This window comes from Pithys albifrons, chromosome 14 (assembly GCF_047495875.1).
Source record: "Pithys albifrons albifrons isolate INPA30051 chromosome 14, PitAlb_v1, whole genome shotgun sequence".
Lineage (NCBI taxonomy): Eukaryota > Metazoa > Chordata > Aves > Passeriformes > Thamnophilidae > Pithys > Pithys albifrons.
Window position 1 is genome coordinate 14,225,321 of NC_092471.1, and position 12,545 is coordinate 14,237,865.

General features: G+C 36.0%; 1 protein-coding gene across 6 annotated transcripts in view; it reads right to left on the reverse strand.

The window, feature by feature from the left end:
• The window catches only part of FMR1 (fragile X messenger ribonucleoprotein 1), a 28,097-nt gene that overhangs the window by 2,758 nt on the left and 12,794 nt on the right, over positions 1 to 12,545 (reverse strand). For 5 of the 6 annotated variants that reach the window (XM_071569075.1, XM_071569076.1, XM_071569078.1 and 2 more), the window contains 7 exons: positions 10,109 to 10,279; positions 9,906 to 9,984; positions 8,155 to 8,264; positions 5,872 to 5,958; positions 3,343 to 3,538; positions 1,840 to 2,019; positions 953 to 1,035 (listed from right to left, as the gene is read on the reverse strand). In XM_071569075.1, coding sequence (XP_071425176.1) covers positions 953 to 1,035; positions 1,840 to 2,019; positions 3,343 to 3,538; positions 5,872 to 5,958; positions 8,155 to 8,264; positions 9,906 to 9,984; positions 10,109 to 10,279 — 906 coding nt within the window. The remainder of the gene's footprint in view (positions 1 to 952; positions 1,036 to 1,839; positions 2,020 to 3,342; positions 3,539 to 5,871; positions 5,959 to 8,154; positions 8,265 to 9,905; positions 9,985 to 10,108; positions 10,280 to 12,545) is intronic. The other variant, XM_071569073.1, reaches the window with a different exon arrangement.

Consider the following 12,545-nt stretch of genomic DNA (forward strand, 5'->3'; position numbering starts at 1 on the left):
TTTGCATTTCAGATGCACATTCAATTACTACACCTGTAAGTTCAGGACTCCCACTGGGAACACTAAGCATCTGGTCACTTGTTCTGTTTTGTCCCTTTCTTAAAGAGGCTTTCTAAAGCCAAACCAAGAGTCTCCTCCATCTCCCACTGGAGCTGTGACTCCTGGTAACACTACATAAAGGCAGAAGCTTGCAGCTGCTCATTATTTCTTCCTCCCAACATAACTCATCCTACATGGTAAGAGATGGTAGAAAGTCTGAATGTTACCATTTGAAGCAAGAACAGTTTCCATGTGGGGAAACTGAACATATATACAAAGTATCAGCCTGGTAACTTTATGAAAGAAAACATTTGAAAAAAATGTAGAAATATCTTCGTAAAAGGCTATAAAAAATTTCAGGTTAAAAGGTATCTCAATATATTAATTGAATAGTTTCTCAATGTGTGTGTTTATCTTACTTTCTACATTGAATAGCTTCAATTGCAAATGTTTCATTTAGTAGTAAGGTAGTTTCTGAAGTTTAATGTTTCTTACTCTGAAGATTCTGGCTACAAAACACTTTATACAAACTGCTAAGGATTCTCTTCCCTCAGGTACACGGGAGACAGACAATAATACACAGTGCAGCAACAAACAGAAGTTAAAATCAGAAAGTTACTAGGAACAAAGACTGAAATTGAGCTAGTTAGTAAATCTTTGGGACCTGTGATCAGTATTTCACCACACAGAACTAAGTGAACATTACAAAGTTACATCTTGACACAACTTGATCTATTGAAATTCCTGTGCATTTGTGTAACTTTGTAACAAACTCTTTTACATATGAATAGGGACTTAAGGAATAAAGACTCACAAGGCTACTGTGTCACTCTCAGCCTTGAAGACTGTAATGTAACTATATGACACTTATGCAAGTTTAAGCAGTACAGACTTCCCATATGAGCAAAATTACCTCAAGAGATCCATCTGCTGTTCTCCCTTTTGCCTCTCTTGAGTTACGCTGACGGTTGTCTGTTCGTGACTGTTCATCATTTCCTGTAAGAAGAATTAATCAAGGACATATGATCAAAATTTTCTGTCTCATGAACATTAAACAAATATTATTACTAATTTATAGCAACAGTTCTTAAATGATGGACCAAGAATCATTAAAAAATGTTCTCAGGTGGTAGACAAAACCAGTGTTTAAAACCACCACAGTTTAAAAGAGATTATCTACTGACCGAAAAAAAACCCCCACTTCTCAAAATGATTAACTACAGACGGACACAATCAACCATAGTAAGGTTTAAAATCTTCACGTTTTTTCTAATGGCTCACCAGCATCACACTACCTTCTTTCAAAAAATCTTATTCAATTAAGCAACACCCATACTTTGAAAAAAAAATTCAAGAAATAAGCAGAGTTGCAGACAACAGTGTTTAAACAAATAAATATAACAAAACAACACATGATCAAATTTTATATATTCAATTTATATATATTTATATTTAAGTTCTTCCATCTTATTTTTGCCTGGTCCTTTCCACTGAACACATAAAGTACAATCTTATCCTGTTGCAGGAAAACCAAATGCAAGAAGATATGAATATGGACAATAGAATAAGTAATACGGATTATAAAATATGTCAAAAAGGATTATTCCCCTGTGCTCAACATTCAACTTATCTGAAACAAAATACTCAATTTGAATGATTTACAAAGTGGAGAGAAATCAGGAGAGGACACGTAGGATGCCCAGGACGTTGGGGCAGGTGATGAAAGAAGAGGCTGACAGAAGTGAGTTTGCTTAAGGATTCCAAAAATCACCCCTCTTCCAGAACTAAGTTGACACTTACCTTTGAATCCTCCACGACCCCTCCCTCCTTGGCCTCTGGCACCACCTCCACGTCTCCGCCCGTCTCCCCTGCGCAGGTAATTGTCCCGCTCCTCCTCTGCCGGGGCTGCTGACCAGTCACTCAGCTCATCTCTGTGATCAGATTCTGTTTCAGAAGCATTTGATGCTTCAGAATTAGTTCCTATCAAGAGGATGAAAAAAATCCAAACACGCCAGTGTAGCTTAGCATGAAGTTACTATAGTAGAATGAAAAATGTATATATTTAAAAATTTTCTTCTTTTTTTGTTAATTAACAGTTTTGGGATAATTTTTGCCTCCCAACCTCTACAAAATACATAATATAGAAAGGTGCATAATATATATTAATTCTTCAAAAAGTCAAGACAGACACTAATAAAAGTAAGTTGTGTATTCGAGGCTAAATAATTAAGTGTGCCACACAATGCTACTTGGTGTTATCAGCTTATAAACAGATTGAGTCTACCATAAAATGTAGTAAGTCTAGTAAAATGTAAGACTAATAGCCTACACTCCTTCATATTTCTAAACTTGAAAATTCTGAATATAACCTGTCTTCTCTCACCACTGCAACTCATCTATGAAAAGAAAAAGAATTCCATCATGAAATAGCCTGTAACAGACTACAAAAGCAGAGAACACAGTTAGAATGCTAGAAATGTACCAAATCCAAAATAAATAACCATTATAAGTTTTCCAGTTAACAGATCAACTTCACTGACAAAAGCTTTTTCTTTTCCCCATTTTTCCCCCCTATAAATCCATATTATCAACAAGGTGAGTTCACATCTTCTAACACCAGTAAACAGCACAAACCCATTAATTTTGTATTATGTAGAATGTAAACTAAAATTGTCTTATAAAGTTCACACTCCAAGCCTTTTGGTCAGGACAAACACCAGCTGACCTACATTATGGATAATGAAGTAACAGACTGTTCCGAAGAAGCACAATCCGGAAAACTATTCATTAATGAATTATACAAGGTTTCAGAGAGGAGCACACTATTTTGGTGACTATGGTCTTCCAGTAAAAACATCAAAGTTCAATTTAATACGAGGAGAATAGCTTTTCTTTAAATTGAGCTACACGGTATTTTTCACTTACAAATATTTATATTAAGACAGCCTTACACAGGCTTAAAGGACAACCAAGGTTTTACTCTAAGGAATTTCTCAAAATAAAGATAAAATAGCAATCATTGCCCTGGAGAGTTAGGGAATAACTACATATGCTCCAAAACATAGAAGACATAAGCATGCTGTAAGAGACAGGAACTGCATGGTAGTAAGTGTAGATTATAGGAGAGCACTATGCTTCAGAGTATTTTCTAAGCATAAAGCCCTATGTAATCTTCAAATGCTAATACTCAATATTAACTGTATTTTTGTTTTAACAGCTCTGATTCCAAGTCCACTCTTTCTCAAGAAATCAAGAGACCAACAGTCCACTCTTAAAACTCTAAGTGCACTTTTAGACACCTACCTGAAGCGTAGCCTGGACCGCGCCTGCTGTGCCCTCGGTTTCGGTAAGGTCGACTTCCTCGGCCAAGCCCGGGGCCATCATCAGTCATGTACCCCTTCTCCTTGTCCGTGCGGTTTGGGGGGGGCCTGGAAGTAGCTCCAATCTGTCGAAGTTGCTCATCAATTTGCAATCTTTCCAAACGCAGCTGGTCCACTTCCTACGCAAACACAAGCACAGCAAGTCATGTGTAACCACTGTTTAATCATCTGAGTGTGCAGACATGCAGCTCTCAGAAAGCAAGAGCACTTCAGTATTGCAACTAATCACCTACTTAATACTCAAACAGTAACTCAGCTCTGAGAATAAATCATTTACCAAAAGACTTTCAAATGTTCAAATCTTTTTGCTGCCAATATAATTCTCCCTGTGGCACACTTCACAAATTTAGTTTTATTTAAAACAGGTATCAAGAAAAAGCACTCAGATCTCAACACAAGCTTCTTACAGTGTTGCATATAACAAATATCAAAGTTATTAAACAATTATGATATAAGAGTATTGATTCATAAAAAGGGATAGTGGTTACCCTACTGTTAAATTCTATGTAACAATACTGAACAGGGATGCGAGGAAGCATAAAAGCATAGAGAGCAAAGTGCTGTAACCGAGCCATGGAGGCAGCCAGCACAAAGCATTCTCACCATACATAATGAGGTAAAGGAGATACAGTAACACATTATGGAGTACCTTTGCCAGTTTGAGATGTTGTCTAGCTAACATCAAAGCCACCTTTTCTTTTTCTTTTCTTTTTGTTTCTTTTTAAATTGGGGAGAAAGCTATTGCTAAGTTTTGTTGTTATACCAAGATCTCTGCAGGTCCCACTGACTTGTGTGTATCACCCCTTCCTCCTCCTCCCCAAGACATTCCCTACCTTGACCTTACTTTAGAAAGACTTAAGTGTTTATTGCTCCAGACTTTTCCATTGGTATCACAGCCCTGGCAAGTCTTATAAATAAAAAGCCAAACTGAAGATGACATCCAGTACCTGATCTGTTTCTTTTGTGAGCAAGTTCCCTACTCCATCCAGCAGCAGGCCTGCATTTTCTATAGTATTCCTTTTGTTGCCCATAAACCTGTAAAAGCCCTGACTCCCTTCACATCCCTTTCTGTATTCAACTCCAGATGGACTTGATTCTCCAAACTCATCCCTGCAGACTCACATTGTGCTTTCATAGACCTCAGGAGTCACTTGTCCTTACTTGACCCCTTGTATGCTTGGTTTTCATATGTGAATTTTGCCACAAGCTCCTTGTTGGTCCCTGCAGGCCTCCTGTTACTTTTGTGTGACCACCTATATATCAGGATGGACTATTCTTGAGCTCAGAGAGAGTGATGCTTTAAGTATCATGATGCCAGCTCTCTTGAACCTGTTTTCCTTCCAGGAACGTATCCTATGGGATTCTTTCAACCAGATCCTGAACAGGCCAAAGTCCACTTTCCTGGAGTCTGGAGGTGTGGATATTAGTTTTTGTCCTTCCTCTCAAGATCCCCAAACTTCACTCCAAACAGTCAGTCCAGCCAAGTCTGCTTTCTTCTTTTTATAAAGAAATTATCTACTCTGAGCTGATACAGCACATTTGACATTGATGCCTTACTATGTATCTTTTACAAAAAGTTTCCTTAATAACCTTTGCCTGGTGGCATAAAAACAAAAGAAACCTTAAAGGAATGAGTCCGTTCCACTTGTCAGTGGATTGCAGGACATTGATCTGAATCACAGGGCAACAAGCCACTAAGAGAATAACATTTTGTGTGTTTAAATTAAATGGGATGAAAAGACCAAGATAAAACCTCCAAGGTAAGAATCCATCCAGTAGTTATCACATACACTGATGAACACTTGTGTGTGACTGGACATGTATCAAATCCTGAATGGTCTGAAGGTTTCAAAAGAGACGCAAGACTACATTTAATTAAATGAACTTAAAGCTGTCCCTCCTCTTAGTATCTGACCCTGCCATCAAAGCTTGGGCACCTGTAACCATAGGCAATAATGTGCTGTATTTATTGCTCCCTATACAATAGGCATCAACCACTGCAGACTACTGGGGAAGTTTTGAAGCCAAGAGGCAAACACTGCATATAAAGCTGACTTACCTACAAAACATAATTATGAAATGTCAATCCACTACAGGAAAAGTAGTTTAGGGGTTTTGCATAAAATGCTCACTCTCTACAAGATCCTGCAAGAGAACACTGCTTGCTTTGCAGCTCCATGAGGGACTGACTACTCGCATATAAAGTTGGAAGTACTTTTTGAGATAGATTTCTTATTTTCTTACTCATCTGTAATTTGCATTCTGAAAAAAATTGGTTTTTACCCCATCCTTCAGACCAAGTATTTTTTAAATAAGCTGTTCTGTTTTCAGACAGAAAACCTGTTACAAAACCAATTTATTCAACAGCCTCAGTGACCAAACAGATTTTGATTGTCACATTGTTACCACTGATTAAAAAACTTCAGTGGTAAAGCAGCATCATTATCCTCACCTTTAAATAATTAAGATGATAATCCAGAAGAACAGTTGCATTGGTGATGCTATCCTTGGTCCCCACGAACACAAACGGTACCATGCCCTAAAACACAGTAACAGCAGTCCACGGTTATCGATTAGACATAGAATTCTCAAAATAACCAAACATATTCCTGTAAAATTTGAAAACAAGTCTTACAACATGGATAAGCATAAATCGAAAAATGAATCAGGTAACACTATATTTGAATTGTGATATTAACTAGATCATGTAGTTTAACTCCCTTTATGAAAAGGGCTTTCTTAAACAAGGAAATTTAGATAATTTGCATCACAATGCCAACTTTTATTTTTCTGAACAACTGAAAAACAGCAATTTAAAACACTTTATGTTTCCTCCCTTCAAAATTAATACCACCTTTGCTGATCACATCTGTTCTCTCATACCAGGTTCTTTTAGTCTACCTCTGATCTTTTTTTTAAAAAGTAAATCAAATTAACATCATGTCATGAAACAAAACTTGATCCTTCCTTCTTGAGGAGCTTTACATTCGTGAAAGGCAAACCAAAACATATTCAAAAACACAGTTAGTACTTCAGGTAACAATTTTTAACTTATATTTCTTTTACCTTTCAAGCATGCTAAGTGATCCAACAAACAGATGGAAAATGCAAAGCTGAAAATTCTAAAGGAAATTACGACATTTGGAGATAAATACCTAAAAATTAACTTAGGCAGCCAAAGCATGCGAAGAAATCTAAAAGGGCCACAGTGAGTGTGGAAAGCAAGTAAACCTTAGCAATAGAACAATTTCCACACCAAAATTCCTGACACTAAGGTAGTCCATACAGCATTTCAGAGGTGTGACTACAGACCATGCAGAACCACTGAGTGCTGAATGACCTGACTACTCCAGCAGCTGCCGCCTCACCGGGGCAGTAAAAGCTTCACTTTGGACTAAAGAAGTGAACCTGAGTATCTCAAACACTCAGCTGCTGAAGTCTGTGCCACTGCAGACCAGAGCTTGGTTACATCTACTGAACTACTTCAAATACTGTTTGCCATCTCTTCATTACCTCTAAAGACACCTTTAATTTCCACTGTACACACACCCTTTACAAGATTGCATCCCAAAGGTTTTCCGCAGAAGTGAAATGACTTGAGACACAAATATCTTGAAAAACAGTAACAGCATGATATGCTGAGGTTCTCCAAGAGTGGCAAGTCTGTAATTTTGTCTCTGATTTTTAGGTCTTGTTTGTTTCCCCACCACCACCTTCCACCTTTCTTTAACATACAAATCCCCTAATATTAGACCTTACAAATCTGCATTAAGTAACAAGGAAAAATAATATATACAGTCCTCTAGTCCTAAGAAACCTCATCACTAACTTCTATGAACATTAGAAATCCTTTAGCCACAGGCATCATTGATTGAAATGTTTTATTATCTGGGGTATTTTAGGTTTCATAAATATTTAATACAACCTAATAAAGAGCAATGAAATTTCTACTAAACAGGCAATAACTAGCTCACACTATCAATTATTAAAAGATCACAAGTCAAATGATTTAAAGAGGCATTTAAGAAAACTTGGCTGTTGCTTTTTGCACTGGATTCAAGGTATAGCAATGCCTGCTACTAACAGTATGCACTGGTAACCATGTCAAGCAATTTTAGCCATACAAAAGCATCAGAAGTGCCTATTTATTGAATCTTATTTTTGTCTTCAGGCCCACACAAAAATTCAAGATTTCATTAAAGTTCTTTACAAGACTGAGAGCCTTCCTGGGCAAAGCTGGATTTTCACGTTGTTTGTGCTTGTTTTACTTTAGGTTACAATTTACAGGCTCTGGTGAATCTAGCTAATATTTTTTAAAAAGAGAGTTTTAACACAAAGCACAAGAAATTATTAATAGAAAATGAAACCAGGTAAAAACCTAAGAGATCACACTCAAAGTAGATTAGTGAATGAAAACAGCAAGTTTCATATATATTGATTTACAGCCTAGTACATGCTGGAAAATGTGTCATTGCTTCCAACAGGACTAAGATGTAATCTCTAAGAAGGTACATCACCAAAAAATTTCACAAAAACATTTTTTCTAACACAGACAAACCAAGCTTATACAAAAATATGCCTCAGTATTAATAGAAGACAGAACTAATTAGAAAACACATATTAATCAAAACTTTATTTTACCACTGTGAAGATATAAGGAAGAAGTTAATTTATCACTGGGTAGAATATAACCACCAATTCATACATAGAGAAATGGTATTAACTGAAAACATACCTCTTCTTGTGGAATATTTTTATCATTTTCAGCCTCAATTCTCACTCTTACAACGCCAGATTTATCCACTATCTCCTGAATCAATTTTCCATTTTTTCCTATTACTTTTCCTATAGAAAGAACACACAGAACATTCCACCTTTAGGGTTTTCCCCCAAACCTCTGAGTATTTCTTTACTCTATTTAGACAAAGAATATTTAAGTACCAGTGTAACAACCTGTCCAAAATGCCTTAAATCCTCTATTTTAGTTAATAAGCTATAAACTAAAATGTCTATGTAAGCTTGTGGTGTTAACTTATAACATGTACTGATTACAGAAATGCAGCTTATTTGGCTGTGCTTTAGTAGGTTTAAAATAACTTCAGTGATTTACAAACATTGCTGTTTCCACTCCAAATATTCAACAAAAAAAAACGTTTACTGTAACTACTTTTTGTGTAGAGCACAAAGCAAAAAAAATTTAGTTGAAGTTTTCTGATACAACAAAAGATACTGTTTGAGACAGATGTAAAATTCTCTTCTCTGAAACTGAGCTTTTTAGAGATGTTTCACAGTAGTTTATAATTCACTAAAAAGTCAAAGAAAAATGGAAATAACTGATACTCCAATGGCAGTAATACAGGCATTTATCTTATGAAGCAGACAAAGAAAACGAAAACTAGTTCTTTCCAACCTCAGCAAAAAAACTTACCACTTTACAAAAAAAAAAAAAGAATAAAAATGAGCAACATCTTCAGTGAGGATTCTTTTTTTTATTGTTCCATTTGAATTTTTTAAAAGATAATTAAGTAGAAAAAGGCAGTTTGCATTTTTAACATAAAAAATTCAGCAGAGTAAAAAAAAGAAAAAAGCCTGCTGCATTTTTATAGCATACTATTAGACATTTTAAAAGCCAAATTATCAAACCACAGTGTATAGTCAACTTTATATTCTAAAGGATCCAGGTCAAGAACCAGAGTGGAAATGAAAACCTGCCAAAACAGAAGTAATTCTAAAATTCTGAACAGAAACAAAAACATTACGACCTCAAGTTAAAATAATGATTGCAGCTTATCCTTTTTATCACCAGCAGAATCAGGAGGCAATAGGGAAGGGAAAACCACTGTTTTCAACCAATTACAGAGCTGAGCTGCCACATTTCTAAGAACCTGTCCCACTGCAAAATTTCACAGTGCTTCAACACCAACTTTCATGCACTGCTTGACAACCTATTAAAGCATCTGCTGTCAGTGCCATGTTGTACCATAAAGTATTTCCCTGTTCTTACCCACTGCATGAAATTATGTACTTTTGCTTTGTAGCATCAACGGCTGCATGTGATTTAAAAAGTCCTTGAGAAAAAAAAATTCTTGAGGGCTGTTTGTTTTTAAAGCGTTTGGAAATGGAAGTATTTTAGATTGTCTTTGGGGTTTTTTCTTGATCACTGGGTACACCTTAACTACAAGTTCATCCCACAGTGATGCTTCTAAACAAACTGTATTTCAAATGTAAAAGGACAGGAAAAAAAGACAAATGCAAGTCAAAGACATGACTCAAAAGATGCTAGGAAAATATGAGACCAGAGATTCATCTCTTTTACAGCTGAACTAACTTCTGGACATCTTTGGGAGAAGTAATTAATTCTTTGGCTCAATCCAGAAACTCCTCTACCTTGTATTTAAACATCAGTACATTGCTGCTTGTGTAAGGCAGTTCTCAGAAGGCATTTTTCCCTCCTACCACGCAGTTAAGCCTCCAAAATTGACATACCTACTAAATTTCTTGGAACTTGTATAACATCTTCAGCAAATTCAAGGTAACTTCTTGCCTTTTTCACCGCATCTTGATCCTAAAATAGATACACAATATGAGAGGAACAAGACTCAATTTCCCCAAGGTATTTTGTTTTGCTTGTTTCTTTCTTTATGTGTTTATTTTAGGTATTTTATGAAAAGCTAAAGAAGGGACCTTACCTCTCCATAAATATGGAATGTACAAGTATCTTCATCAAGGTCAATGGCAGTCACTCCAGGGACTTTTCTTGCTTGCTGAATATTAGCACCATGAGTGCCAATGGCCAAACCCATTAGGTCTTCACGTACAACAAACTGTTCATGGAACCGTGATGCAAGTTGCCTAGAACTCTGCAGAAAAATAAAATGTCAGCTTACTTTCATTGTCAGCACACTGGAGAGACACATCAACACAAATTTCGAACCTTGCCTACTTTTTATTTAATCAATTATTTTAATGCACTTGGTTTTGCTCAAAAAAAAGTCTCCTTCAGAAGTCTTTTAAATATTAACATAAGACTGGCCTCTAGCTGTGTTGACACCTCTGTATTTTCAATTACCCTTTAACAGCTACAGCTATCAGGTGTTACCAGGTAAGACTGACTTCATGTAAGGGAGTAAAACAGTCTCTGTGCTGATTAGCAAAGCAAACCTTATGATCGCTGAGAAAAAAACTGCACCAATTTCAACAGGTGGCAGCAAAGACAATCACTAACACAAAAATTATACAGAAAACAGCAATATGTGGATATCTACTGTACTTTAAAAATAAAATGAAGAATCCATGCCTATATATGACAACACAAAAATTAAGGTATAACTAATACATTGTGTGAATTCAGAGAACAAAAAATTATGAATCTCATCCAGGAATCACCCCTGTACCAAGACAGAAGAACTCAAAGTGTGAGCAGAGCAGAACACAGGAACAATAGTTTAATATATTGAGTGAAGATAGACAATTTCTAACTGTGATAATCTATTAAGAAAAGAGCTCTTGGAAGGAAGAAAAAAGATGATATAATTGTATATGTGTTCCTGCATCACAATCAAAGCTGTAACTGCTGTGAAGACATACATAAATACACTTTAAATTAGTGGTTTAACCTCAGCAACATGAGACCCTACAGAGGTTGAGAAAACAAGGAAGTGCACACAGCAAGTCCTGTTCTGTCTCAGCTAAACTGGTACTGTGTTCTGAACTGTTCCTGTTAAAGCTGCTGATAAATATCCTGTGCTAAACCAGTCACTAAGAACTGGCTACAGCAGAGAGTAGTATAAATATCCAAGTGTCATGAAATACTTCATATATTCAGTTCTATCAAGAACTTTAGTAACTAAATTGCAAAGTAAAATTTACTTTAAATTCTCACAGTTCTACATTCTAACAGATAATGCAAATGTTGATTTACAAGTTGACATCTGTTATAGACAATCAAATGAGAGCAGAGAACAGGATGATCCAGACAATGACCAGTTCTTAACAAAACTACCTATGATACATAGAAAAGATGAAGCTACATCAGTAGGGACTTTGATTATTACAGTTGAAGTATAGTTATTTTGCTTGCACTAAAATATCATTAGCTTTTCTGTAGATTATAAATTACAGTGTTTTTTAAACACTGAAAATTCTGTATTCCTACTTCCTTCCAATATATTAATAAGAAACAACTATGCAAACAGTGTATTAATACCCACACAGCAGTCATGTCTGAATTCTAGTTAGATATAATAAAATACAAACCACAATGCAAAACACTTGTAAATTTTGGCTTTCTAGTATGTGAAAAAACCAAAAATAAACCAAACAACAAAAAGAACTAAGTCACACTCACTGAGAAAGAATGTAAACAAAAAGCAATCAGTTATTTTACATGATGCTTCTAAAAGCCTCATTTGAGAAGCAGAGCTGTGCAAGTCAAGACACTAACATGCAGGAAAAAAGTACAACAGATAGAAAGAAAAAAACCCCAATGGAACAAAAGGAGCTGGTCTAGTGATAATGACTCAGAAAGCAAGAAAGGTAAAACAGCAAGAAAAAAACTGGCAGACTTGCGAAGTTCCGTGAGTACAAGTCACAGAAAAAGGTTTATTAGATGGAAAGAGTGAACTATTATTAATAATGCAGCAAATCCCAAAGTTTCACTAAATATTTTCTCTGCAGATGGACATGTGCAGTTTGTTGTTATGTCTGCGTCTCAGCAGAAATCAGGAGAATGATTTTTACTATCTGAAGCTTTTCTTTTCAGCTTTGGATGAAACTCATTCTATCTAAAAGAAACACAAATGCCAAAATGAAAAACACCAGTCAACTTTTGTCATGCACATTTTAACTGCACATATTTGCCTAACAACCTTCATTTAAGTACTGCTTAGGTAGAAACTGAAGTTCAATAATCGTTTTCTAGCGGGAATCAAATCAAATTCGACTCCATGACAGCAGCAAAAGGTTCACTGTTACAAAGAATCCAAGATTAGTTGGGAAAGGAATTAATGAAAACAGTTGTTGGTGCATGTATTTGTGGGGGCACGTAGAAAGAATTAGCTCTAAAGAGGCTGTTGTTCTTCCCACCTCCAAAATAATACTTCGCACTTCAAGAGGTAAACTGCCCCC